Source organism: Lacerta agilis, chromosome 2, assembly GCF_009819535.1.
Source record: "Lacerta agilis isolate rLacAgi1 chromosome 2, rLacAgi1.pri, whole genome shotgun sequence".
Lineage (NCBI taxonomy): Eukaryota > Metazoa > Chordata > Lepidosauria > Squamata > Lacertidae > Lacerta > Lacerta agilis.
In genome coordinates this window covers 99,589,023-99,615,711 of record NC_046313.1, presented here as the reverse complement: position 1 = coordinate 99,615,711, position 26,689 = coordinate 99,589,023, and the positions used below count along the sequence as shown (strand labels likewise).

General features: G+C 44.3%; 1 protein-coding gene across 1 annotated transcript in view; it reads right to left on the bottom strand.

The window, feature by feature from the left end:
- Positions 1 to 26,689, bottom strand: part of FHIT (fragile histidine triad diadenosine triphosphatase) — a 633,148-nt gene that overhangs the window by 135,291 nt on the left and 471,168 nt on the right. The window contains exon 4 of the mRNA XM_033141324.1: positions 4,889 to 4,957. Within this exon, the coding sequence (XP_032997215.1) occupies positions 4,889 to 4,957 (69 nt within the window). The remainder of the gene's footprint in view (positions 1 to 4,888; positions 4,958 to 26,689) is intronic.

Genomic DNA, 26,689 nt, shown 5'->3' with positions numbered 1-26,689 from the left:
ACACGGACTGGAAGAGGTTCTCCAGGTTTCCAGAGTGGGTTCTCTCCCAGCGGTGCTATTTTTCGAGAAAAATAACTGCTGGAGCTCACCATGAATGCCTCCTTCGTTCTCTTATCACGACAATGCCCCCCCCGAGAGGTGCCGGAACTGAGTTCTGGAGAGTTCGGGCTGATAAAAAATCCCTGTCTCCCAGCCACACCTGAAGATGCAAGGGTTTGAATCTGGAACCTTCTGCATTTAAAGCAGATACTCTACCCCTGAAATGCAGCCTGTCCAAACAATGGTTATGGAATACCTTCTGCTCTGGGGCACTGAGATTGGCTGTTTTTCAGCATCAACTTAAAACTTGGCTTTTTGCTCTGGCATCTGGGCCATGTTGACAGCAGTTCACAAGAATGCGATATCTTTGTGCTGTTTGCTAGTGCTGAACATTTAAGCTGAATGGCACCCAGTTGAACCCTGGTTGTTTACATAGGAATCTGGGACATGTTCAGCTTTGCTCACAAGTAAGACGTTTTTTTCTGTTTGCTGGTGCTGGGTATTTAAGATTGGATGCTGAACATGTCTGTTATGGATTGTTACGTTTTGCAACTTTAGGTGTTCCGGGCTTCTTTTGTTATTGTAGCCTTTGCTGAGATGATCTCGCACAGGTTAGAAAGATTTCAACAGATGAATATAAATAATGTAGCACATGCCTGTGCAGAATGGTGGCAGCTGGATGCAAATAAGGTGCGTGGCAGAAGGCACATAACTGCTATGCTTCCAGTAAGGCCTCGCACGGATCCTGCTGCCACAGCACAGCAAGACGATGCTCATGGCCCACTGAGAAGCTGATGGGCGCTCTCTCCGGAAAGCAGAATCCATCTCCAAAGTGCATTAAAATACCGGATACTGTTATGACACCAATATATTCCAAAGTACCAGGATATGAAGTTCCCAATACATTACCAATTCAGGCAGTGGCAAAATACTGTGCGAAAGGATCATCTCGCCGTATTTACAGCTTAGGCCTGCGAGAGCTCACAAAGCATCTCATCAAAAAGGCACATTTCCAGCTGATTCCATTTTCAGATTCAGGCAGCACACATAATTTGGATACAGCTCAGAGAAGCAGATGAGCTTTTGAACCCTTTCCTGCACCGAACACCTCCGTCTGAAAATATAAGGTTTCTGCTTCCTTTCATGTGCACACAGGCTGTGGAAGGGGCTGCCGGATGAATATGTATATCTATGCCCTGGTTTTTAAAATATATATATATATATATAATATGAGGCATGGAGAAGAATGGAAGAAGAGAGAGATTTACAGAGGGCTTCGAGGCAGCAATAGCCTCAGAAAGGAAGCGTGGCTGCACAATCAGGTGAAAAATTCTTCAGATTCGCTGGGAGAATCCATAGGCATTGGAGAGGAACAACTTCCACTTATAGCACTTATACAGTAACCCTAAGATGACCTGAGTCAACTGCGGTAACGGGAAATATGTGTTTCGGGAACGCTGTATAATTTGCATCCCCAGAGCACAGGATCCAAAACTACAAAAATCAGCTGTTGGGTTGGTGTTTTTTTAAGCATATATGAAATGAAGTGCTGAGTATTAATGAATAGAAATTATAATAACATGGAAATGAATCACACTCAAGCAGAAACAGGATTCTCATGGAAATGGTTTGACACAATTGAGATGATAAAGCTAAAGCAAGCAGGTGAGTTCCAAAAGTGAAAGATGTAGAGCTGAGCCATAATTCCTCTGGAGACATGGGTTGCTGTGGTTTGCTGAGAAAATGTCTAAGATTTTTCTTTTCTTTCTCCACTTGGTAAAAAAAAAAAAAAAGAGGCCAGAATTTTCTCCAGATATTCTCCACCATTTTTCTGCAGCAAACGCCTCCTCTCCACCCCACATAACCCATCTCCTCTGCCCCCCCCCCCGCCCGTCCTAGAATGATACTCAGCCCAGGACGTTGTGAAGAATGCAAAATGGCAGCCAGGCTGCCAGCACAGTCTCCAATTCTCACATATGTAGCAACAACAACAGCATCAACTTAATAAATAAACTGCTGCTGCCCCTACCAACAAGGAATCCTATTGCTGAGAAACTGTTGGCAGGAATTCAGTGAAATAGTCCTCCCCTCCGCCTATTTCTTTGCTCGCAAATATGGTGGAGACTTCCGAGAGGCCCATTTGCACATGGCCCTGGATGTAACTACCACACAGAATTCTGGATTGAGGTGGGAACACCTTACATCATTGTGGAACAGATTTATTTGGATCCCACAAACATCTAGCTTTCTTTTAAATTTATGTATGTATGCCTTCCCATAGAAATTGGTTTCTAAACTTTCTTTCTCTCTCTCTCTCTCTCTCTCTCTCTCTCTCTCTCTAACGCAAACTTTATATAAGATCTCTGGGCTGTATCCAACTGGTTTCCCTCTGCCCAAGGAAGGCTCTTTAATCCAGCGGAAGTTTCCAGAAGGAGGAAGGGAGCCGATTTTTATCTGATTCCCCCTTTGCTCTGCACCCCTTGATCAAAGTCTGCCCCAGGCTGTTGGGAGACCCTTTGGAATGCTGTGGTTGTGTACAAACTATACTTATAAAGCACATTTGAAGCGCCTTGTTTCCCTGAAAGAATTCTGGTTACTGCAGTTTGTTAAGAGTTACTGGGATTTGTAACTCTGTGAGGGGTAAAGTGCCCGGAATTCTTTGAGGGAAAGAATTCGTTTCAAATGTGCTTGAAAAGTGTACTGTGTTCACAGCCTGTTGAAAAATCGCAAAGTCCGGGCTGTTGGAGAAAGGGAGAAAACACAAAAACACATACTTCTCCCTTTTCTTCACAGAAGCCTTGACTAAGGTAAAGAGCCTTTCGTGAGGAAAGGCACACAAATGGACATATCCTTCTGTTCAGAATGATATGAAATGTGGAGTCGACTTTCTTTCTTAAAAATAAAATAAAAAGATGCAATATCCTTTTCAGAGAGAAACTAACAAGAGGGCCCAGATGCAAGGTCCGCTGTAGATGTTCAACAAAGATCTCACTCGAATGAGTTTATGGAACACCATATGAAAACAATGCATGGTGACTTAAAGTGGGCTAGTTAAGCATTCACCTTATATCCCCCTATGTTTAACATCATCAGCAATAACAAAAGTATTGGCTATGTCTTAAAGAAGTTTTCCCAAAGTGATACCATCCTTTCTTCACTCCAAACGATTTGAGAAACTGCTTGTGGGCATATTTGCATGTCTTCAGTGAAGGTTCAGTAGCCTCAGTATTGATAGTTTACAAATCTCTGTAATTTTTTTTAAAAGCCGTAACATTATGAAAGCCAAGATTCAGTAGTAACTAGAAACTGTTCAGGTATTCAGAACCCATTGGGGAAGGCTGAAAAGAAAGAATCTGCATTCCTGTTTCCCTCCCCCCGTCTTTGCTGCTTCCAAGGCAGGTTGGCTTAAGAGCTAGCGATGTGTGACAGTCAAAGCTCAAGCAAGCTATGTTACTGGCAGCTGAAATTTTCGGAGTGTTTGGAAATCAGCTTATGAATGCGCTTCTGTTCACCAGTTCAGCTTGACTGAAATCGAAGCCGGAAAGCTGCTAAGTCTTATGCCCAGCCACTTCCTCCATCCCCCCAAAATTGAAAATGATTCCTAATAGGTATTCCTGTGCTGCCAAAATGATTTAGCATAATGCACTGAATGAGATCGCTAAGTCAAAATATCTTTCCCTAAGTGATTTTCTTGCTGTGTCTCTGAATGTCAGAAGGGAAGAGGAGGACGTCGCATGCTGAATACCATTGCCGGTTTAAAAGTTTTACACTGAATAATTCATACTTGGAAAGAGATGAGCTTTTCTTCCATGTATAATGCGTGAAAGCTCAGCAATAGTAATGACATTAGGCCTTGGGTTTGTACTTGGCCTTCTTTGATGCCGAGATCCATTCTGACCGCAAAATCATTATTGTGTTTGCGTTACTCCCGATAGTTTGTGTAGACCAGGGTTGATTCGTTTCAACATCCTTGGAAGAAACATTTATTTGTTCAGATACTCAGCCAGGCATTCTGATATGCAATGTGAATCCTTCGTGGGTAGCTGGCTTTATAATAAAGGAGTAATTGCCAAACAGGAGAAACTTCATAGGTAGGAAACATTTGAGATATGAGGTCAGCCATTGCACATGTGTGGGTGTATGGGTGTATGGAAGATCCTCTCTTAAGGCAAGAGGCAGGTCGGCAGCCATCTTTTGCCTTTCCAGAATGTGCATGAATTAGCAATGGGGCACAGTCCATAGGAAATCTTGTGAGCGAAAAGTTGCACCTTAGACCATGACTAAAGTTCAGTTATCTACAGATGGTCATCCCTAATTTTAGAACTATAGTCACCAAAGTGTGAAATGATTATGCAGGGACAATTGTCTCTAGGACTTAAGGTGCAAAGCCCATCTGACCCTCTCAGATCGCATAAAACCCCATCTGACCCTCTCAGATCGTGAAAAAATGAAGACTGATTCCACCACAGTCTCACGCCGCACAACAAAACACGGGGGCTAGAGCAAATTACGATTTAAAATGTACAGATTGGAGAGTTTTCAGGAAACAGCTTTATGAAAATCGCCTCTTTTTCAACACCCCCCCCCCAATTCAACACAACGGATCAACACTGCATTCCCCTTTGTGCTTCATACTTAGCAACAAGCATCCATTTCAACATGTAGACCACTGGGTTGCAACCAGACACCTCTGGAAATCAATAGCCCACCCACCCCTCCATGTTTTGTAATGAAAATATGGTACATTCAAAAATTGCACTGGTAGGGAACAAGTTCACATTCAGTTAAGGCCACAACAACCACTTTAATATTCAAATGGTAACCCCCCCCCTTTTAAGATCAGACGTACCTCATGATAGATTTCATCATTTCTGCTGAAGTCTCCAGCCTTCCTTGGAAGTACGTGGACATGGACATGCTGCAAAAAAATTAAAACAAAATCAAACACACAAATGAATGCTGATCTGGCCGAAACAGACGGATATATGTTTTCACTGTGATTCCTTCATTAAACAGTGACTCCCATGGCATTCAGTTTGTGTGTTTTTTTCCTGTAGAAAGCAGTGAACCTGTTCTTTAGCTCCATGCAAGAAGTCCTCAGGGGGGAGAAAAGAGAAGGATCAGAAAGGAGAGAGAAACTCCACAGTGCATGTGAGAAAGTTGAGAAGCTCTGTGGAATTATTAGGATATGTCAATCTAACTTTCACATCTCTTTGAAATGACAGGATATCACACAACTGGCTGTCAAGTCTTTGAGAGTGACAAGTATAACCCATTTCTCAGCCTGGATGTCTACAAACATATTTAAGGAAGGAGGTTGGCATATATAATACAGGGTGGACTAGAGCTTAAGGAGGCTCTAAGAACGTAAGAATAGATGGGCCCTTCCAAACCTACAGCTGGTGTAGACTACAATTCCCATCAGCACTCAGCCGGCATACAGTCCAAAATTGCTGGAGGACACCAGGGTAAATGCTGAAATAAGCAACTATCTACCTCATTCAGCACAGTTTCCAATAGCAGCCAGCCAAAATCTCTGGGAATTCATAAGTAGGGAGGGGAAGACTTCCTCTATTTGCCCTCACCATCTGAAATTCAGTAGGGGTGACCGTTCTGGTCTTCCTGCACATTTGGAAAAGGTGCATCTGTGCATTTGAGTGTGTGAAACTCTTGAAAATTTTGCTGCAAGACAGATGTTTGAGGCAGTGGGGAGAATATTTAGTTGAGTGAGTTAGCAGAACTTTCATTCAACTGCTTGTATATACAAAATTGTTTTATGAAACTGCAGAGTTGGGTTATCCATAGGTTTGGAGTATGTTGTCCGCAATATGTTGGTGACACATAGCTCTGCTTCTCCTTTACATCTGCAAGTGAGGCAGTGGATGTGATGGACCGTTGTCTTGCCTTGGTAATGGACTGGATAAGAGCCAAGAAACTGAGGCTCAATGAAGATAAGACTGAGGCACTGTTTGTGGATGGCTCCCTAGATAGGATGGATGGGAGGTTGTCTGCTCTTGATGGGGTTACAGAGCAGGTATGTAGCTTGGGGGTACTTCTGGTTCCTTTGCTGTTGCTTGAGGCTCAGCTGGCCTCAGTGGTGCCGAGTGCCTCCTATCAGCTTTGGCTGATGGCCCAGCTGTGCCCCTATCTGGAGACAGACAACCTAACTTTTGCCATCTGTGCTCTGGTAACCTCTAGGTTAGATCACTGCTATGTGTAATACGTGAGGCAACCTCTGAAGATGGTTCGGAGACTTCAGCAGCAGAATTCAGCAGCATTCAGCAGCCAGGTTACTCACTGGGGCAGGGCGGTGAACATATTACTCCAGTCCTGGCCCAACTGCACTAGCTGCTAATTAGTTTCCTGGCCCAATTCAAAGCGCTGGTTTTGACCTATAAAGCCTTAAATGGTTCAGGACCGCAATACCTCAAGCACCACCTCTATTCATATGAATTTACTTGGACTCTGAGATCATTCTCTGAGGCCCTCCTCCATGAGAGGTCTGGAGGGTGGCAACACAAGAACGGGCCTTTACTGGAGCGGCTCATTGAATGGTCTCCCCATACATGTCTCTTCAAAAACCGGTCTCTGTAAGCGGGCCTTGGGCTGATTTACATTTTATGGTCTTTAAAATCTGTGGGTTTTTTGGGGGGGGGGAGGGTTGTTGATTTCTTTTTGTGTTATTATATATTTTGTCTTTTCATTTTGTATTTTGTATTTTGTTTTTTAAACAGAATTTATTAGCATTTTCATAATATAACACAAACCCAACCCCACACCTACAGATACAAAAACAAATACAAATACACATAATGTCAGGATTCTTCTTCTTATTTATATACCTTACAAAAAAAAAATTTCTAGTTCTAAATCTTGACGTTTGACTTCCCCCGCCTATTCACCTTCGGTTTTAAATCAATATACTATTTCCTTAACAACTTTTCTCTATAAAAAAAATTTAACTTTACTTAAAAAAAGAAAAGAAAACATACTTATCTTAATCTTTGCATTATAACCTAAATCATAACCAAATATTCTTATAGCTAAACTTATTTCTTCTATCCTTTATCATGCTGCTTTTAACTTAAGATTCAATATCTCCTTACTTATTTAAAATAAACTTGTAATTAACAGACTTCACACTCCAATTTCAGATACCATGGCAGACCATTTGGATTATACATTTAGTACTTCAACCCACTCCCCCTCTGTCCATTGTCTTTTCCTGTCTTTCACCGGAACCAAATCTCCAATTGTCTTCCTCTGAGTGTCCACAGGTCCAGGCAACATCCACAACAAACCCCGCATCAAGCCTCAGGGTCTTCATCACCTCCATGGGCTCCTCCGTTTCTTTTTCTTCTTCTTCTTGTAGAAATCTTAATTCGATGTCCCTTGCCCCCGAGCTGCCACCTCGGAGTCTGGATATTGTAAATTTTCCCGTTCCAGGGCTGCCACCCCCAGAAATCGGCTCCTCCTCCTTTCGGAGTTGCCCAGCCATTTCAAACCATCCTTCCAGCGCCCCTCCCAGCTCTTTGCCGAGGTTTGATTCCATTGTGTAAAACTTTTGAAAAGCCTCCTCTGTGGAAAGTAAGTCCTTTTTATTTATAATTCCACTCAAAACTTGTAGTTTTCGATTAAGCAGTTCCAGCTGCAAGACAGTGAGCATTTCCTCATCCTTTAAACCAGAGTTCAATACCAGTGCGAGCACAAAATCCATCATTCTAGGAGAGAGGGTGAGTATCAGATTTCAGTTCCTGTCTCTTCCTTCCTTTGTTTCAGTTTTTTCCCACGACAAACCAAGTCGTCGCCATTTCTCCGAAGCCGGAGTATAAAGACCAAAACCTCAAGTGGAGATATTTTTCCCCCAGTTAACCCCCGAAGGGAGATCTCAACAGTCTCAGTTTTCAAATTCCAAATACTTTCTATTGATTGTTGTAGCAGCAGTCACTTAAAGAGTTAATTTCTTTCACCACCCGAAGGGAGGGAGGCGGGCTGCCTTTCTTCTTTCCCCCAGATCGTTCCAGGAATACAAAGAGTCAAACAATTACTCACAGCCTCTGGGTTCTTATCAGCTCCTTAAAGACAGGTAGAACTTAGACGCTCATCACAGGCTTTGTCGCCGCATTTACATCCCGGTTGGGGCATGTCCCCTATAGCCCGGCTCCGTCGTCCCTTCACCCCCACTCCCCCTTTACAGGGGGAGCGAGGGAAGGGTTCGGAGCCACAACGGGCACAGCCGGGGAGCCCAGGGTGCGGGACGCTCTTCCCGCACCCCAACCGGAGCCCCGCTATGCGGCTGCAGGGCTCCTAACCCCCGGGATGAGCTGGGTGCTTCGCAGCCGAAGCATCCCACGACCACCCATAATGGCGTCAGCCGCCGGAAGCCTTCATTTTGTATTTTGATGTTGCAAACCTCCCCTTGATATTCAGATGTAAGGTGGCATACAAAATAAATAAGCTGCTCCACGGAATTGATTCATAAACAGGACGAAATAAAGGACATGTAATTAAATAAAGAGTCTCGTGCCACCTCCAAGACTAACAAATTCATTATGGCATAAGTTTTGGGCGACTATAGTCCACTTCATCAGAAGGAATTTAAAGCTAGAATAGCACTGAGTGCTCTAAACAGCTCTCCTGGCTCCTTCGAGATACCTTACAAGCAGGGGACCCAACAATTTATTATTTGTTCCCTTTATTGTTGCTGTCCATGGTTTCTGGTCAAAGCTAAGATGCTCTCCTCTCCTTCCTTTTCGGTTAAAAATGGTTCTTTTGAGTAATACATCAGAGATAGTGTTCTGATAGTGTATTATACTAATATATCACGAGAGCGATAGTGCTCTTATGAGGTATTAGTGCAATACATCATCCCAGCATCATTGCCCTGATGATATATTGCTCAAAACCACAACGCAAGCTTAAAAACACTCTTTGGTACCACTGGGCCCGCATCTGCACACTTACTAGGAAATTAAGGGTTTCTTGAAGAAAAACAGACGATACAAAGCTGGTGTGAAAGTGCCAGCAGAACTAGAAATTTCCAAGGGAAACTTGTGGTGTTCTTCGGATGTTGCTGAACTATAACTCCCATAAGCCTCTGTTAGCATGGCAAATGGCCAAGGATAATGGAAGCTGTAGTTCAGGGACACATGGAGAGCCACAAGGCTCAGTCTGCAATTTGCCCTGTTCATAGCAAAATGGTGCATTTTCTTCGGGTAGTTAGGCTGCAACACTGCACAGTGTTTAAGTGGCAGCCATGCTGTTGAAGTCAAAGGGATTCAAGTAGCTTAACGGTATGCAGGAACGCAACGTTAGTGGCATGTGAAACTCCCAAGGGAATATTCGAACTCCATTTCACACTCCTTGGCCCGAGGGAACTTTCAAAGATCAACATGTCGGCCATTTTAAGTTTGATGCCACGTTCAATACTCTGCCGACTGTTTAACTCGAGATCCTGGGAAATTTCTGAGGATGTGTTTCCACTCATATAGCGACATGGCAATATGGATTTACTCACACCCATGCCTCATTATCATAGACCGCATATTTCTCTCTCAGAGGTTTGGCCTCGTGGGTTGACTAGCCTTAAAACTGAAAGTTGTACTCAGTGAAGTTGCCATGTTAGCACAAGGACCTCTGCCTGCACAATGGGACTTTACCTTTCCCTGTGACCTGGGGGGGGGGGCGGTTGAGAGAATCCCCAGGACCAATTTGAGAGGGCACAGGTGGCTCACAAGGAGAGGAGAGGAAGCCCTGTTGTACAGGCAGAAGTCTGTGTACTAACAAAATGACTTTTCTGGATACGTCTCCTATGTACTCATATTCTCCATAGTTTGCACCTGATCCCCTTCCCTGCCCCATTTTTAGACAAACCGGAGATAAGCCTTTCCCCCTTCCTGTATTGTGGCAGGGAGGCTGAGTGATCCAATGGACCTTCCTCTCTAGCACATGAAGCTGTAGTGAATCATGCTACCAAATCCATATTCCTCACAAGGAAATATGCAACATTGCTTGGAATGTCTGACACATCTACAGCGCCAACTATTCTGGTGGTATAAACTCTGAAAAATGAGAAAGTTCACTGTAAAAAGTTCAACTTGTCTAAAAAAAAGAAAGAGAGGAGCTAATTCCAGTTCATGTTCCTCTCTTCACATTCAGCTGACAATTTTTATTTATTTAATTACAGAAAATTTATATATCATAGGTTTCAATTCGAGTTCATCTAAACGATCTTCGAATTTTTTTTTCTTCAGCATTCAGAATGTTACAAGCTGCTGTGCTAAACCATAAAATGCTCTTTCTAAAATCTTCCTGTCGTCTTTTAATGTAAGTATAAACCTGTATTTGTATTGAAATTTGAATTAAGCTTCCCCCCGCCAAAAAACCCCCCCACCAAATAGTGCCCTGTATAGTGTTTTGGCCTTCCACCTAAAGAACAGAATAAATTAGACAAAATAGTATCTCCAGAATAAATTTAGCAGATATTTATTTAACTTGCCTAATTTATGCAAGAAGAAGAATATTTTCTCTTTGCAGTATTTGTATTGCAACTCCACATCTGGGGAATGTTTTGTACGTGTGTATTTTTAAAAAGTGTGCATGCGCGTGTACACACACACACACACACACACACACACAATGCCTGATCCAGCATATACAGCCATCAACAAAAACACTGCAAAAAGCCTTAGGCTTAACCTTATGGAGATAAGAGGCATGGAATACACTAATTTATGCAGCAGGTAATAATAACATTTTGTTGGCTCAAGATGTCTCCCCGTGGGTGGCACTAAAATGAGAAACGAAAACATTCTGCCAATTTTTACTGCTTATATGGCAAAACATTTACCTTGGCATATGGACCACTAAGAACCTGCGAGGACATTTCCATGGTTTGCTCACCTTTACTATTCATATTAGGCTTTTATAGAATGCAATGCAGTGCAACAAAATCCATCTATTCTTTTCAAACCACTAATGGGGTTTGGTGCAATATTCCCCTGTTTTTGAATCAGTGTACCCTCCATCAGTATAAACAGCAGGTATTTGATTGCAGGGATCCTGGGGTTCTCTTTTGTTTGTTCCTTTCTTTTTAAGGTTATGAACAGAACGTATATTATAAGCCAAATTCTCCCTACTGTTCGTGTAATAGAACCAAGCAGACACAGCGAGAGGCAATTACATCTCAAGTGGTTCCCTTTTTTTCTTTTGCTTTCAGGAGGAAACTTGGGGTGAAGGCAGCAGAGTGGAGCTATGGGTGCCATGCAGAGACAAACATCTGGGAAAGGCAAACTTTCTACTGCCACTTTATAATTTGCCTCCCCATTTGGCAACCTATTAAGGAGGGGACTTTATCCATGTTCCAATTGTTTCCCATCCAGCAAGGCCCCATTTGTGGAAAGACACATAATCACACACACCCAATTCAATGCATGACAGCCTTGCCCAAAGAGGAAGGAATCGCTGCAAAAGTCTCTCTAGCCAACACAAAATTTTGCTCTGCTTTTATAGGTTTTCATTCAAGGGTCTTTCTCCAGGATCTCAGGGGGTGGGGTGGAGGGGGCTCCCAGCCAATGACTGACACAGAAGCAAATAGCACGTAATGCTCATGCATCTCACAACATCCCACTTTGATTATATATGCATGCTATATAGTGCCATGATAAAACAATCAAACGTTAGATTGTTGTCCTCTTAAAGATCTCGCCGTTCCAGACTGTTGTCACAGGATCATTTGGGAAGCAGGAAGGAGGTGTCTGGTCTGAGGGATAACTCATTCAAGGAAGAAAAGGTCTTTCTGACTGGCCTCCCAGGTCTTAGTCCAACACTCTAACCACTACACCACTACCGCCTTGGGTACGGGTGTAAGAAGGCATCATTTTCCCACTCTATCCTGCATTTGTCACATGCAGCACTGTTGCCATTCCACAGCAGTTCGTCTTCTGACAAAAGCTACATTACAACACAACTTATAGGGAAAGCTAAAGAAATGCAGCCCATATCTGTTATTCAAGACAAGCTGCACAGAGTTCGCCCAGGCTTGCAACCTGAGATCATTTATCTAGAGTTGCCACATATTGAAACTAGGATGGAACTTGGTACAAGAGAAACATGGGCTCTACCAGTGACCTGCATCAAAGAGGTAGCTCGTATAAAAGATGCCTCATTTCTATGGGTCTGTCTGTGGTGAGAGTTAATACAGTGGTACCTTGGGTTACAAACGCTTCGGGTTACAAACACTTCAGGTTACACACTCCGCTAACCCAGAAATAGTACCTCGGGTTAAGAACTTTACCTCAGGATGAGAAGAGAAATCCTGTGCCGGTGGCCCCATTAGCTAAAGTGGTACCTCAGGTTAAGAATGGTTTTGGGTTAAGAATGGACCTCCGGAACGAATTAAGTTCTTAACCAGAGATACCACTGTACAGCTCAGGTACCCGCATTTATATATTTAAAGCATTTGTCCCTCACTCCTCAGCCCTAAGGGCTTACACAGCACCCTATGGAAGTTCAGTAGTAAATGTTGACTGGCATCGCCCATCACCACCATCTGACTTTGTCAAAACAAGATAAAAAATTAAAAAATTCCTTCCCGTAGCACCTTAGAGACCAACTAAGTTTGTTCTTGGTATGAGGTGCTACTGGAGGGAATTTATTATTATTATTATTATTATTATTATTATTATTATTATTATTGACTATGGCAGACCAACACGGCTACCTACCTGTAACTTGCTTTGTCAAATTATCTGGGACAGTGGATTTTATAGGAGCAAGACCAAAAGGAGAAATCCACAGAGTAAGAAGCTTATTCAGAGAGGATGACAAATGCTTTGAGGTGGAGAACGTGAATATTAACATGACAAATAGGGTAATTTGGTACTCCCTGTATCTCATAGCACATCCATTTGTTATTCCTGATTATATGACTCCACTTGTTCTGTTAGGGGATCCCTGATCCCTATGAGGGATGTGGCTTAATGCAGTTCTACAGGGATCCCAATCGTTAATAGGAATTAATCTGCACCCACTTCAGAATACATAGAAATATCATCAACAGTATGTTCAGCTTAAGTCAAGGAGCTGCAAAGTGTTCTCCACACACAGAGCACAGAGCAGGGAAGGAGAGAGGGTTAACCATGGTCCACTGGTGGATTTATGTTGGGTCTAGTCCTGTCCTGGCATCAGCAGTTGGCACAGCCAGACACCTTCCTGAGCCCCAGGAGGGTCCAAGGCTAATGGGAAACACTAGGAAATTGTGCCTTACAAAATTCAGACCCTATTGGGAGCATTGCAAAAGGAAGGACACCAAGCCTTGTAAAAAATTTAATTTCCACACTTCTCTCGATTGTGCAATGCACTTTCAGTCCGCAAAAACAGAGCACACGAAAACACTCTTTTAGGGTTAAAAGGCACATCAAATGCATATTTTTTTATGGGGAAAGCACACTGAAAAGCACTGGAAAACACAGCCATTGTGGAAATGCAGACAGAAATGTGCCCAGTAATGCATATAATAAGGGGTACGGTTGAAATGCGAGCTTTTAAGGCATTCTTTCTGAACAAAATGGACCTATGATTGAGTGCCGGTAGAACGCAACGCAAATTTTATTATACAGTCGCGGACCCGGCAAAGATTGAGTGCTGGTGGAAATGAAAGGGGACGGGTTTAGATTGATCTGTCTGTCCTTAGATGAGGCTGTGCTCAGCTACAGGCCATCATTACGACCACATTTTGCTGGTCTTTGTGAAATGCATAAAGAGATCTAGAGACGGGGGTGCTCATCACTTTGCAAACGCTTCCTCCCTTCATCCCTACACCTGCCAAATCACAGATACCAATAGCCCAACCCTCTTCTTTTCCAAGCCTGCTCCCATCCTCACCTTCTGCCTTGGTAAACAAACACTGCTCTAACATTCTCTCTGCCCGTAATCACGCTTCTTTAATTTATGTCCCAATAAAGCGCATTACAATAAACATTTGTCGTTTGATGAATAAACATTTGAACGACGCTCCTAATGGGGGTACGCTCCTAATGGGGGTGACGCTGTTCTGAAGCCGTCTGTGGCTTTTTGCCGGGTCCTTGCATCGTGCTCAAATGAGAGTCATTTCCATAATCTTTGCCTTATTGCTTAAGCCTCCCTTTAGGCGCATTTCACAAAGTTAAAATTTCTGTGAAATACTGTCCCTCCCACCCCCCCAAAACACCACCCCTCCCCCCCAAAAGTGAGAATTGTTAAGAGGATTATCAAATCGTCCTGTTAAAGGGACAGTGCTCTCTTTCATGTCCCTCCAGAGATGCTAACACAGTAATTACAGCAAAAATGCTGGCTAATTATCGCTTTGGCCCTCTGCTTTTTTCTTCTTCCTTTTTTCACTTCAGAGACCTGGAGGATATGAGAAAGATGAGAGACCAGCGAAAGGTCAGGGATAAAGGGTAAGAAAATTCTATTCTCCTGCCTCGTGTGGTGGAAGATATATTTCAGAAGCTTCCATCCCCTCAACACAATCAATTGAATAACGGCCAGGGATTTGAAAACTAATTGGAAAGGTTGTGGGGGCGGGAAAGCGTTGGAGAGAATGAAGGGACAAAGAAACAAGACCTTTGTGAAGAAGTTGCGAAGGAGCAGGACATGCCTAGAGGGAAACCGTAAAGACCGTTTCTATAAGAAGGGTTGGTAAAGAGGGCAGGGATGTTTCTTTGTGATCTAGCAGAGGGGTGGGGAACCTCGGGACTGGGGGCCAAATATAGCCCTTCAGGGCTCTCAACCTGGCCCCCAAAATTTTCCCCAAGCCACACCCCTCCCTGGCCCTGCCTTGCCCCCTGGCTGCATTTACCTGCTTGGAAGGTGTCACTGAGCTCTGACAATGCTTTTAGCTTGTTTGGATGGAGGACAGAGAAAGGTGTGTGAGTGTGTGTAGAAAGAAGCCTACTGTATGAATATAAAAATTAAATTTGTCACTTGGTCAATTTTTGCCTCTGGCTTTGCCCACCACCGATGTGTGACCCTCAGAAGGTGTCCCAAGAGGGGAAACGTGTGCATTAGGCGAAATCACATACAAAAAAAGTGTACACCAGGGAAAATATGTTGATGAATTTTCATGAACATGTTAAAAAAAAAGGCAGCTGGTGTAGAAATGTGGAGACTGGGAAAATGAGAATCTGAGCGAAACTGAAAATGATGGATTGACCCATCCCTTGTGTTGCTGTTTTGATGGCATTTGTGCTAACATGGGAATATTTGACTCAGAAATAGAGGAAATTATGATTTAAATATTGTTTACACCATCCCTCTACACAGTGCTATTTCTGTAGAAAAAGAGGTGACAGAGCTCACCATGAGCTTCTCTCTTGTTCTCTTAGAATGGCAGTGGTGCCCACCTGAGGGGTGAGGGAGCTGAGCTCCAATGAGTTCTGGATGGAAAAAGAAGAAGCCCTGCCTCTACATACAAAAAACATGAATTTATAAGACTTGTCAAAGGCACTAATGAGTCCAATTGTCAGGAATCTTGTGAACCAACCACAAAACTTCTTATCACACAATCTTCCAATTGTTAGCTGGTAGGGCTAATCCAATACATTTTGCTGCCTGAGGCAAAGGACAAGATCAGGGCCGTCTCGTCATAGGGTCTGGGTGGCGCACCGCGCCAGGGCGCCGGGACCCCCAGGGGCACCCCCGCGAGCCCGCCGGCATACCGGGCGCCCCCTCCCCAACCCGCCCCCACGGGTGGGCGGGCAGGTGCTCGCGCGCCGGCAGGCAGGCTGCAAGCCGGCCGCCCTCCGGAGCCCCAGCTGGAGCGCTGGGATGAGCGCGCAAAGCCCCGCGCCGCTCCAGCGCCACGCCCCTCACCCCCCGCTCGCCCACCCCCCTCCCGAGGGGCAGCTAGTGCAGGTGGGAGGCGGGCGGAGAGGCAGCATGCCGGGGGCGCCGAGGGATCGTTGCCCCACGGCGGCCGATCCCTTTAAGAAGGCCCTGGACAAGATGGCAGTCCCATTCCACAGACCAATCCTAGTTAAAGGGGAAAGGACTGGCTGTGTAGTATACAAAGCTCTGTCCTATAACCCACCATAACTCACTACTCCCAATCAACTGAAGTCTAAAGTGGTTGCCATGCTCTGCCCCGTGACAGGGACAACGCTGTTACAAAGGCATTTTTCAGGTTCAAAACAGCATTTATTCATTTCGTTCCATTTACGAATTGCTTCCCATAAAATAACCCCAAAGCAGATTTCACAATAAACCCATCGACAATAAAAACAAAGCTAAATGTAGAAACAACAATTCCCTGTATACAAAGGAACAACAATTCCCTATATACAAAACCAATTAAAAACAACTTCCGATGTAAAAATAGCATAAAAACAATTTCAAATCCAATACAGACGCAAGATTGGAACGAACGTCTCCACTTAAAAGGCTAGTTGAAAAAAGATCTTCAACAGATGCCAAATGGACAATAGAGATGGCACCTGTTTGATATGAAATGGGAGGGAGTCCCAAAGGGTAAGTGCTACCACACCAAAGGACTGAGGAGGTACTAGAGTACAGCACTGATTGGCTTATAGCTGACAAGTGAAGATACACAAACCAATGAATCAAAAGTTCTGCATATAAAACATCATCTACCCTGCTTCCAGCTGTGCTCAAAACAACATGGCAGCATTGCTAGCAAAATTGGTTCAAGGGTTAGGGATACTTTCAGGACACAGCAATTGCATATGAACTGTTGCATCTCCCCAAGAACTGGGACCCCTCCCTCTTATACAGGAAGACGGAAAGCTGCCTTCTACTAAGCTTGACCCATTGGCCCACCTGGTTTTGTATTGTCTCCACTGATTGGCAGCAGCTCTCCAGGGTTTCAGATAGGGGACAATTCCCAGTCCTACCTGGAGCTGCTCGAGATTGAACCCGGGACATTCTGCATGGAAGGCAGATGCTCAAGCACTGGGCTGGGGACCGTCCTTACATGTGCATATAGCTTAGCCCTGAGCTCTTGGTTGGACTATCCAATGTCAAACCTTTTGTTTTCTTGCGATGGCTCTTGATCGGTTACTAAGCTCCGCGATGGCTTATAGAACTCAAGCACATTTGCAAGCTTTCCCCAAGCCAGCAGTGTACTTAGCCCTTTATTTTCACAATCTCCAACAAATCACGCGAATAAGCCTTTATTAACAAAGGAGTTATTTAAACCGCACTGGGTCGGAAAAGCTGGAATTGTGCTAGAATAGATGTGACCATGTGCCAGCTGAAACTACCAGATTCATATTACTGGAGACCTTTCAAGTAGCTCTTACATCCAAATGCCCTTTGATTGCTGTGCTAAGAGCCATCTGGGCAGGAGGTGAGGAAAGGTAAGCAGTTCATGATTATTTCCCAATGTCATTTAACCTTCAGAATTAACGTTTTGTATGCCCTGCCACCCGGCAGGAAGTCGCAACAATCAGGTGAAAAGATAAATGTCTTATTCTTAATGGCTGTTTAGGAGGCTGCTGAGCTTTTTTTGGTCCGCGTCCTATGTCGGGTGAGTTCATTAATGTAATTAACCAACAATCAATCTTTCCAAATGAGTTACACACACACACACACACACACAAACAGCTGCTGCCAGATCAAGCGACACGAGAGTGAGGTCACGCTCTGTTTCTGCACGATTTAACATCCACCCTAGAATGGAACATGGGGGCAGGAAAGCGTGAGGTGGCAGGAGCCAAATCCCTTTGAATCTCTACAACTTAATTAAAGGGCACAAAATGTGTGCAGCTGGCTGGGCAAGTCGAGCTCGGATGGCCTTGGATGCCTGCAGCCAAACACCTGAGTAGAAGAGATGGGAGTAGGAAGGCCTACTGGAGAAACACAAACATAGACTCCTTCATATCAGCAGGTATGAACCAATGCATCTTGAACAACAAGCTGATTAGAGCACCGGCACAATTGCCATGCATTTGGCATAATAAAGGCCGCAATTCTAACCTTACTTCCTTGGGAGTAAGCCCCACAGAATTCACTTACAGAAGGTAAAATCTCATAAAAATAAAGTAATAAAAATAAGTCAGAGTCTGAATTGTGCAGCAATGGCTTCCTAAGGGCAGATCAAGTTGATGGGCTATGCCGAAATGGCTAAAATGACCGGAAGAATCAGAAATAAGGAAGATCAAAGGTTTCATAAGGAATGGAGAAAGTTTATAACTTATATTAAGGACCATTGTAAACAAATAATAATAATAATAATAATTTATTTATACCCCGCCTATCTGGCTGGGTTTCCCCAGTCACTCTGGGCGGCTTCCAACAAAATATTAAAAATGCATCAGTCATTAAAAACTTCCCTAAACAGGGCTGCCTTCATATGTCTTCTAAATGTCAGATAGTTGTTTATTTCTTTAACGTCTGGTGGGAGGGCGTTCCACAGGGCAGGAGCCACTATTGAAAAGGCCCTCTGCCTGGTTCCCTGTAACTTTGCTTCTCACAGTGAGGGAACCGCCAGAAGGCCCTCAGCGCTGGACCTCAGTGTCCAGGCTGAACGATGGGGGTGGAGATGCTCCTTCAGGTATACTGGACCGAGGCCATTTAGGGCTTTAAAGGTCAGCACCAACACTTTGAATTGTGCTCAGAAACGTACTGGGAGCCAATGTAGGTCTTTCAAGACTGGTGTTATGTGGTCTCGGCAGCCGCTCCCAGTCACCGGTCTAGCTGCCGCATTCTGGATTAGTTGTAGTTTCTGGGTCACCTTCAAAGGTAGCCCCACGTAGAGCGCATTGCAGTAGTCCAAGCGGGAAATAACCAGAGCATGCACTACTCTTGCGAGACAGTCAGGTCTTGGTACACAGCTGCCCTGGACACAGAATTGACCTGCGCCTCCATGGACAGCTGTGAGTCCAAAATGACTCCCAGGCTGCGCACCTGCTCCTTCAGGGGCACAATTACCCAATTCAGTACCAGGGAATCCTCCATACCCACCCGCCCCCTGTCCAACCAAAACAGTAGTTCTGTCTTGTCAGGATTCAACCTCAATCTGTTAGCTGCCATCCATCCTCCAACCACCTCCAGGCACTCACACAGGACCTTCCCTGTCTTCACTGGTTCCGATTTGAAAGAGGTAGAGCTGGGTATCATCTCTATACTGATGAACACCCAGCCCAAACAGTTAAAATCGTTAGTAGGATTGGAATATCACTTGTAGTTTAATGGTAAATTTTGGATACAATGGAGAGATAAAGGATCTGGTTATTATAAAAGATGCAGGAGGAAATGATTGACTGTAGGACCCACAAAGGGGAGGAGGGAAGCCCAAGAGAATCTAGTTTTTAAGTTGTATGTGGGATAGGTGACGGTAAAATTTCAATCTGAAAAACCAAAGAAATAAATTTCAGGGAACAACAACAACAACAGCTTCCTAATGGACTTGCTGCTGCACCTATTGGAATCTGTACTGAATAATGAAGAGGATGAGAAGCCGGCAGAGAGATCTGGCAGAGAGCAGAGAGCATCACATGGTTACACCAGGAAAGGACAGATGGATCAGTTTGGCAGTTGTGGTTTGGATGGAGGTAAAGTATGAGATAAGACACTGAAATGGGAATGAAGCCCAACAGGGAGATTGCAGTAGTTAAGGTGATAGTTGGCCTGAGAATGAACCAGATTAAAAAATAAATAAATCAGACATTTGACTGTATTTAGTTTGTTTGATCACAGTGAGCTAAATCTGGCACATGTGTGTATGGATGGTTTTCCTTTGAGCTCTTGGGGTCTTCTGAATTGTGTTTGATTGGCGCATGCTTGAGAGATGCTTTCTGTTTTAAGCCCATGCCATGCTCTTAGAATTAGCATATGTCGTTAAGTCCTCCCAGTAGACTAGACTGGCGGATTAGCGTTATGCTCCCCCATCAGGAGAGCAGCTGGCACGTCTTATCCCTTTCGCACTAACTGCACTGACTCAACTGCATCTGCTCAGCATAATGCAAAGGACTGCTGACATCTGCATTGAGTGATGGGGTCTGATCTCCTGTCACATCAGGCACATCAGAAGGAACGGACAGAAATCCATCAGGCAGCCCTGAAGGAGCACCGAGAGAGTGTCTGCTTTGGATCAATCAGCAAGGTGCTAAGCCCTTCCAGCAAGTGCTTCAAAGAGGGGAGCTTCTTGGAAGTTTCAGTTCTCATGGAATTATTTCCAGTGACAGAACCAACCCTTGGGAACGTTCCATGGAAATCTGAATTCCTGCTGGAGAAACAGAGGGTCAGACAGGTTCCTTGATTCATAGGGGAGACTCCCACTCATACCAAGTGTATTCCTCAAGTGGGAATGGACCGCCTGCTTATCAAGAGCAGAGGTGTCCAAACTATGGCCCGTGGGCCGGATACAGCCCACGGGACTTACTTATCCGGCCCCCAGCAACCCCCGCCACCTGCTGCCACCGCCTGCTCTTATCTGCGCAGCGCGGTATGGCTGCCCACTTCTGAGAGGGAGGAGCACCGGAAATAGCTTGTGCGCATGTGTTATTTCCAGTGCACATCCGGGTCAGAAGAGGCCTGTGCACATGTGCACAAGCTATTTCCGGTTCTCCTCTGATCTGGAAGTGCGCCGGAAATAGCGTGTGTGCACGCGTATGGGTGCGCGCTCCCCCGCCCTCCGGCCCGTCGCGCGATCGGCGCTGGAGACACTGACCCGAGGCAGGGTAAGTTTGCTGACCCCTGATCAAGAGAGACATGAGTGAGTACCTCATCAATGGCAGGCTACTTGGAGTCAACATCAATATCAACATCATCATCATCACTTATTTATAACCCGCACAGTGGGATTTTGAAGAGCCAAAGGGAAGCTGCCAATTCAGCTGAAGAACCGCAGCCCATTTCTTCCCTGGGATGAGCAAAGAAGGGCCTTGGTAGAGGAGAAATGTACACTGCATTGTCTCCCAGGAAGCACGTCTCACATTTGGATCCCAGCCCACATGCACAAATGTAGGAAGAGGTACGATATAAAATAACATAAGAAGTAACGGTACCGCTGCAACAGCAAAATACTTTTTTCTTCTTCTTAGCAGAGAGAACTATAAAAGCATGTTTTCATTATTTTAAAAGGGTTCTTACACAGCTTGCAGTCAAATGCAATAACCTAAACTGACCACTCAGCTTCCAGCTGCTTCGCAGTATGTGTGTTTCAGCAGATCTCACTGCTTCAAATTTGAACTTAACATGGAGGTACATTGAGAGAAAGCAGGCAATGGTTTTTTTTTTAAAAAAAAATACATTACAGAAGTCATTTCTAGTCGCCCTTCTTCTGTGGTATGTAAGCATGCAAGGAGAGACAGGTATGGGAATGAGTGGGCTAGCTCACCCGTCACCCTTCTGGTCCCTTCCTCCTTGAGTTGGAGGGTGAAGCTTCTGAATTGAAGCACCTCCTGTACATAAACTTGAAAGTCGCCACCAGTGGTATCACCCCCTCCTCCAACAAAAACCAAGCTTGGAGAAAGCCAGTGGCTGGAGTGCCAGACTAGGATCTGGGATACCAGGGTTCAAATCCCCACTCAGCTATGTGAAGCCCACTGGGCCAGTCTCTGTCTTTCAGTCAAACCAAGTTCACAGGGTTTCTGTGAGGATAAAATGGGAGGAGGGAGAAGGTGTGTTTTCCCCTTAAGCTCTTTGGAGAAAAGGTAAGGTATAAATGTAACATCTTAAATAAAGGCCTGGCCTCTTATATGTTTCATTTTTCTTAATCCTGGTTTATTCTTCGGCTGTTGGTGTCAATCATAGTTATGCAATGTATTCTAATATTTGTGCGTCTGTGATGTATGCTTGCAATTTTTTTTTAATTCTGGCTTTAACAACTTTGTGTTTCTAGTTGCATTTTACTATTTCAGGGGTAAGCTCCCTTGAAACGGCTTCTTAAAGTTTTCCCCCCTTAAATGCAGCCTAGAAAATTATTTAGCATGTAATAAAGAAATTAATAAATGTTGACAATAGCGGCATTGCGAAATTAGTCCTGTCTGAATTTATTCTTGGATTTTTGTACTCTTTTGCATCTGATCACCCTAACCAGCTATAGTTACACCTCTGAAAGTTTACCCTTTCTGGATTCATATGATTACACCAAATATTTACGTGCTGGTTTAAAAGCTTCTGCCAACATCAGATGGTCATCAGCTGGTTCACTTCTCATTTTCTCGGGTTTTCCATATCTGACAAAGACCAGGGGAAACAACATCGGTCTGCAGCTGACCAGACAGAGAATAATAATAATAATAATAATAATATACTATGTATACCCCGCCCATCTGGCTGGGTTTCCCCAGCCCAGAAGGGATGGCCTGTGGAAGCCACATAATTCTAAGTCTTCCTTGCACTTGTTTCTTAAAATGTCTGGCGCTGCACAAACACAGGACTACAAAACATAATTTAGAAGTGTCTGCCTACCCCAGTTTAGGAAAGCTCGCCAAGAGGGTAGATGGAGGAAGGAACACAGGGTGACAGATACTTATCCTTACAGTAAAAGTCCTCAAAGAGATGGAATAGGTTTGCAGTAGCTAACATGGTGACAATTGCCTGTGCTGGCAGGGGCTGATGAGAGTTGGAGCAAGAATATGCCTGCCTGATGCCAGCCTGTAAAAAGAGGCTTGCTCCTTCTGAGATGCTGCATTAGCCCCAGACGATACTTTGCTCAACATTTATCCTCCTAAATGACACGGCTATAAAATCAAGTTAAGGAAATGGTCTCATTACACAGGTAAAATTACGCTGAAAAATGGATGTTGTAATACAGGACTTTCTTACGATCCCGCTGGAAGGATCCAAAGGCAACTGAGGGAGAGAGGTACACATTTGCACAAAGACTTCTAAGCGGGTTGAGATTTTTAAACAACAAAAACAAGAAGAAGTAAACTTGGGGCTATGGCAGGGGAGGGAACCCTGGGAGAATGTAATTTGGGTGTACTATCCTGTGCATTGAAAGCAGCTCTCTCGCTCTCATTAATTCCGCATAAACTGTCAGGCTATTTTCTGCAAGAAACGCTTAGAAAGGGAGCAAGCATGCAGGAGAAGAACGGTAATAATGATTTTGTAATGAGTCACGACTGGGAGCAGAGAACGTGGTTGGGACTGCCCGCTAGTAGCTCATTAATGAGTCAGTGGCTTCAGCTCTTTGATCTGCCGAAATTGCCTCTGATGACATTTCTGTAATACTCACTCACCATTCCTTTCAGCTTTACAAAGGGGTTTCAACTGTGCTGTGCTGGATCCACAGTCTGCGAGGCTCCAACAGGAGGATTCGGTAAGAGTGTATAGAGCTGTGAACCTCCAGATGTTGCTGGTCTCCAACTCCCATCATCCCTGGCCATTGGCCATGTTGGCTGGGTCTGCTGGGAGCTGCAGTCTCATAACATCTGAAGGGCCACAGGCTCCCTATTGCAGTGTCAAGCTAGAGCCTGAGATCCATAAACTAGACAAGCAAAAATCCTCCGTGTTGTTTCAGCCATATATGTGTTCATCATTTACAAAAAGAAGAAGAAGAAGAAGAAGAAGAAGAAGAAGAAGAAGAAGAAGAAGAAGAAGAAGAAAGCAATGACTTTCATGGGTGAATTGGACACAACACAACAAATATCCATGCAGTTCACCTCACATCAACTCCTACCCAGTGCTCTCTTTCCCAGCTGCTAGTTATTATCAAGTGTAGAAAAACTGAGCAGTGCGCATACATGTAGCAACCAGGCCAGAGGGTTTATTTGATTTGATTCTATTGGCTTCAGAATGCTAAACACCAATGGTTGCTGCTTGAAGGTTACAGAAGGGTGCCCATTTGCGTAGCATAGAGATGGCGAACCAGTATCCTCCTCCTTAGCAGACAACCTGGGGGATGATGGAGGTCCCGAAGCAAGAACTGTGAAATTTGGAATGTGGTTTGAGAAAAACTGACCCATTCTCTGCCTGTCTCCCTTCTCTTGGTGATGTCAGTCACTATGAATTTTCCGTTCTTTGAAAGCTGCTCAGTGCTAAGACAGCCAGCCACAGCATGTTAAGGGGCCATGTGTCCAACTTTACAGAGCGCTAGGAATGGGTGGGTCTGTAAATGTAAATGTATTCAGTTTCTCTTTTTTCCAGTCTTAAATTCAGTTCCACATTCCTGCAGCAATTTGCCAATGAAGAAATAAATCCTCATAAAAATCCATCAATAACATAGCGTTAACTTCTCCTGAGTTTTGACCAATGTACACATTTTTGCAAGCAGTTTTCCATAATATAATATATTCACTGATAAGTTTATTTCTATGCACAATTTCTCCTAATGCATGCATTTTTCTAAACATGTTTTGGCTAGAGAACTGCGTTGCAAAATTCGGAGAAGGACGAAATTCAAAGCCTTCCCCCGTTTCCATATTGTTCCAAAAACTGTGAATTTGACAGGTTCACCTTTGAGTGCAAACTCAATTGAACTTTGTGCCCTTCCCTCCAGAGGACAACCCTCTAGTTGAAGAAGCCTTCTATGTAAAGGGCTATCCAGACCAAGTCTGGTTTAAAGATAAACAGTTGGCACCTAGACAACAGAAATAGCACACAGGTCACAATATTTCCCCCTACAGTGATATGCTTTGCATTTATATGTATATTATAATTTTTCTAAACTGGCATTACATGGAAATCAATAGCATATGTCGATTTTATGCAACTCTAAATCCGCTATTTTCGGTGATGGGTTTCTTCTTCTTTTCGTCATGCCTAAGTGGCCAACCTAGCACCATGGCAGAGGCCAGAGAATTATTTGGCTATGTGAGGTCTGCAAACAGTATCTGGTCCACTGATATGCCTGAGCATCACTTCACTTGGACCATGTGTCAGGCAGCTCAACTGTGCACCAGTCCTTTTTTCGGGGGGGGGAGGGGAGTAGGGAATGGAAAGGGAAGGATGCTTTTCTGCAGAATTGCTTGTCTGTCCTGACACTGCCTGTGGGCTGTATGTTGTCTCACCTACCCTAAAAGGAGTCCGACTGAACTCACATTTCCAAGAGTGTGACGTTTCATCACTACAGTGCGCCAGTCTGTAATCGAAGATCTGGCTTGCAGCCTGAGACAGTTTAACCCTGCCACCTTCCATTTGCCTCTGGTATGCAAGTATGGAAAGTTTGGCATTTCGTCTTCACACCCTAAGCTCACTTAGAAATCTCAACATTGCAAAGCACAGGGGCTGTATTAGTTGAAAACTGTGCACAGCATCTGCACCACCAACACTTAAAAGAAAGACTCATGAAGCCTTCACTAACCTGGTGCACTCCAGATTTTTATTATTATTATTTACTCCAAACAGCCAGCATGGCCAAAGTTCAGGAGTGATGGGGGCTGTAGTTAAGAACATCTAGAGGGTGCTGAGTTGAAAAAGGCTGGGCTAATAAATTCTTAAACTAACTCAAGGCAATCCCAGGATTTCAATCCAAACACAATGCTGAAGTTTCTTTGCTTTAATTTACATCACTATTATACAGGCTGCAGGTATCCTTTAAAAAAAAAATCTATCCGCTCCCCAACCTTCTGAAATAAAGGCAGAAAGTAGGTTAAAAGAACTGTCCTATTCCAGAGAGGGAGGGAGAGAGAGAGAGAGAGTTCTACCTTATTTGAAGATATAAAGCTGTCTTTTCATTCATAAACCAGCTTGCAGACTATTGCTTGTTTTAATAAAAGTAGGTTAAAATTTATAGATAGATAGGTGATAGATAGAAAAATGGGTGGTCTAAACCTCCAAGCCTCTTGGGCTTGCTGATCAGAAGGTTGGTAGTTCAAATCCCTGCAACAGGGTGAGCTCCCGCTGCTCTGTCCCAGCTCCTGCCAACCTAGCAGTTCAAAAGCACGCCAGTGCGAGTAGATAGATAGGTGGGAAGGTAAATGGCGTTTCCATGCTCTCCGGTTTCCGTCGCGGTGTGCCGTTGCGCCAGAAGCGGTTTAGTCCTGCTAGCCACATGACCTGGAAAGCTTCAGTGGACAAACACCGGCTCCCTTGGCCTGAAAGCGAGATGAGTGCCACAACCCCATAGTTGCCTTAGATAGATAGATAGATAGATAGATGATAGAGATACATAGAGATAGATAGATAGATAGATAGATAGATAGATAGATAGATAGATACAGTGGACACCCGGGTTACGCACGCGATCCGTTTTGGGTCGCCGTGTGTAACGTGGACGGGCGTATCCCGAATGCACAAAGAACCCCGAAAAACTGGAAGTAGCGCGATTTGAGTGCTTCTGCACATGCACGAAGTGCGCAGAAGCGTTCTGCGCATCCGGGGGGTCACACGCGCTTCCGGGTTTTGGGCGTTCTTAACTCGAACGTCCACAACCCGGGGTGTGCGTAACCTGGGGTTCCACTGTAGATAGATAGATAGATAGATAGATAGATAGATAGATGATATAGCACTGCCTTATAGTGAGTCGGATCATCTTCCCCTTCTAGTCTAATATGGTCTGTTTGTCTAGTAGCAGCTTTCTGAATCCACAAGAAGGACTGTTTCCCAGCTCTGTTGGGATAGTGATCTTATTAACTGGATATGCCAGATCGAATCTATGATGTTTTACATGCAGACCATGTTCTACCACGGTGCTACGTGTCCTATCTGTTGAGTCTATCTCCATGATGGATGATAGAACATAAGAGGAGTCCTGCTGTATTAG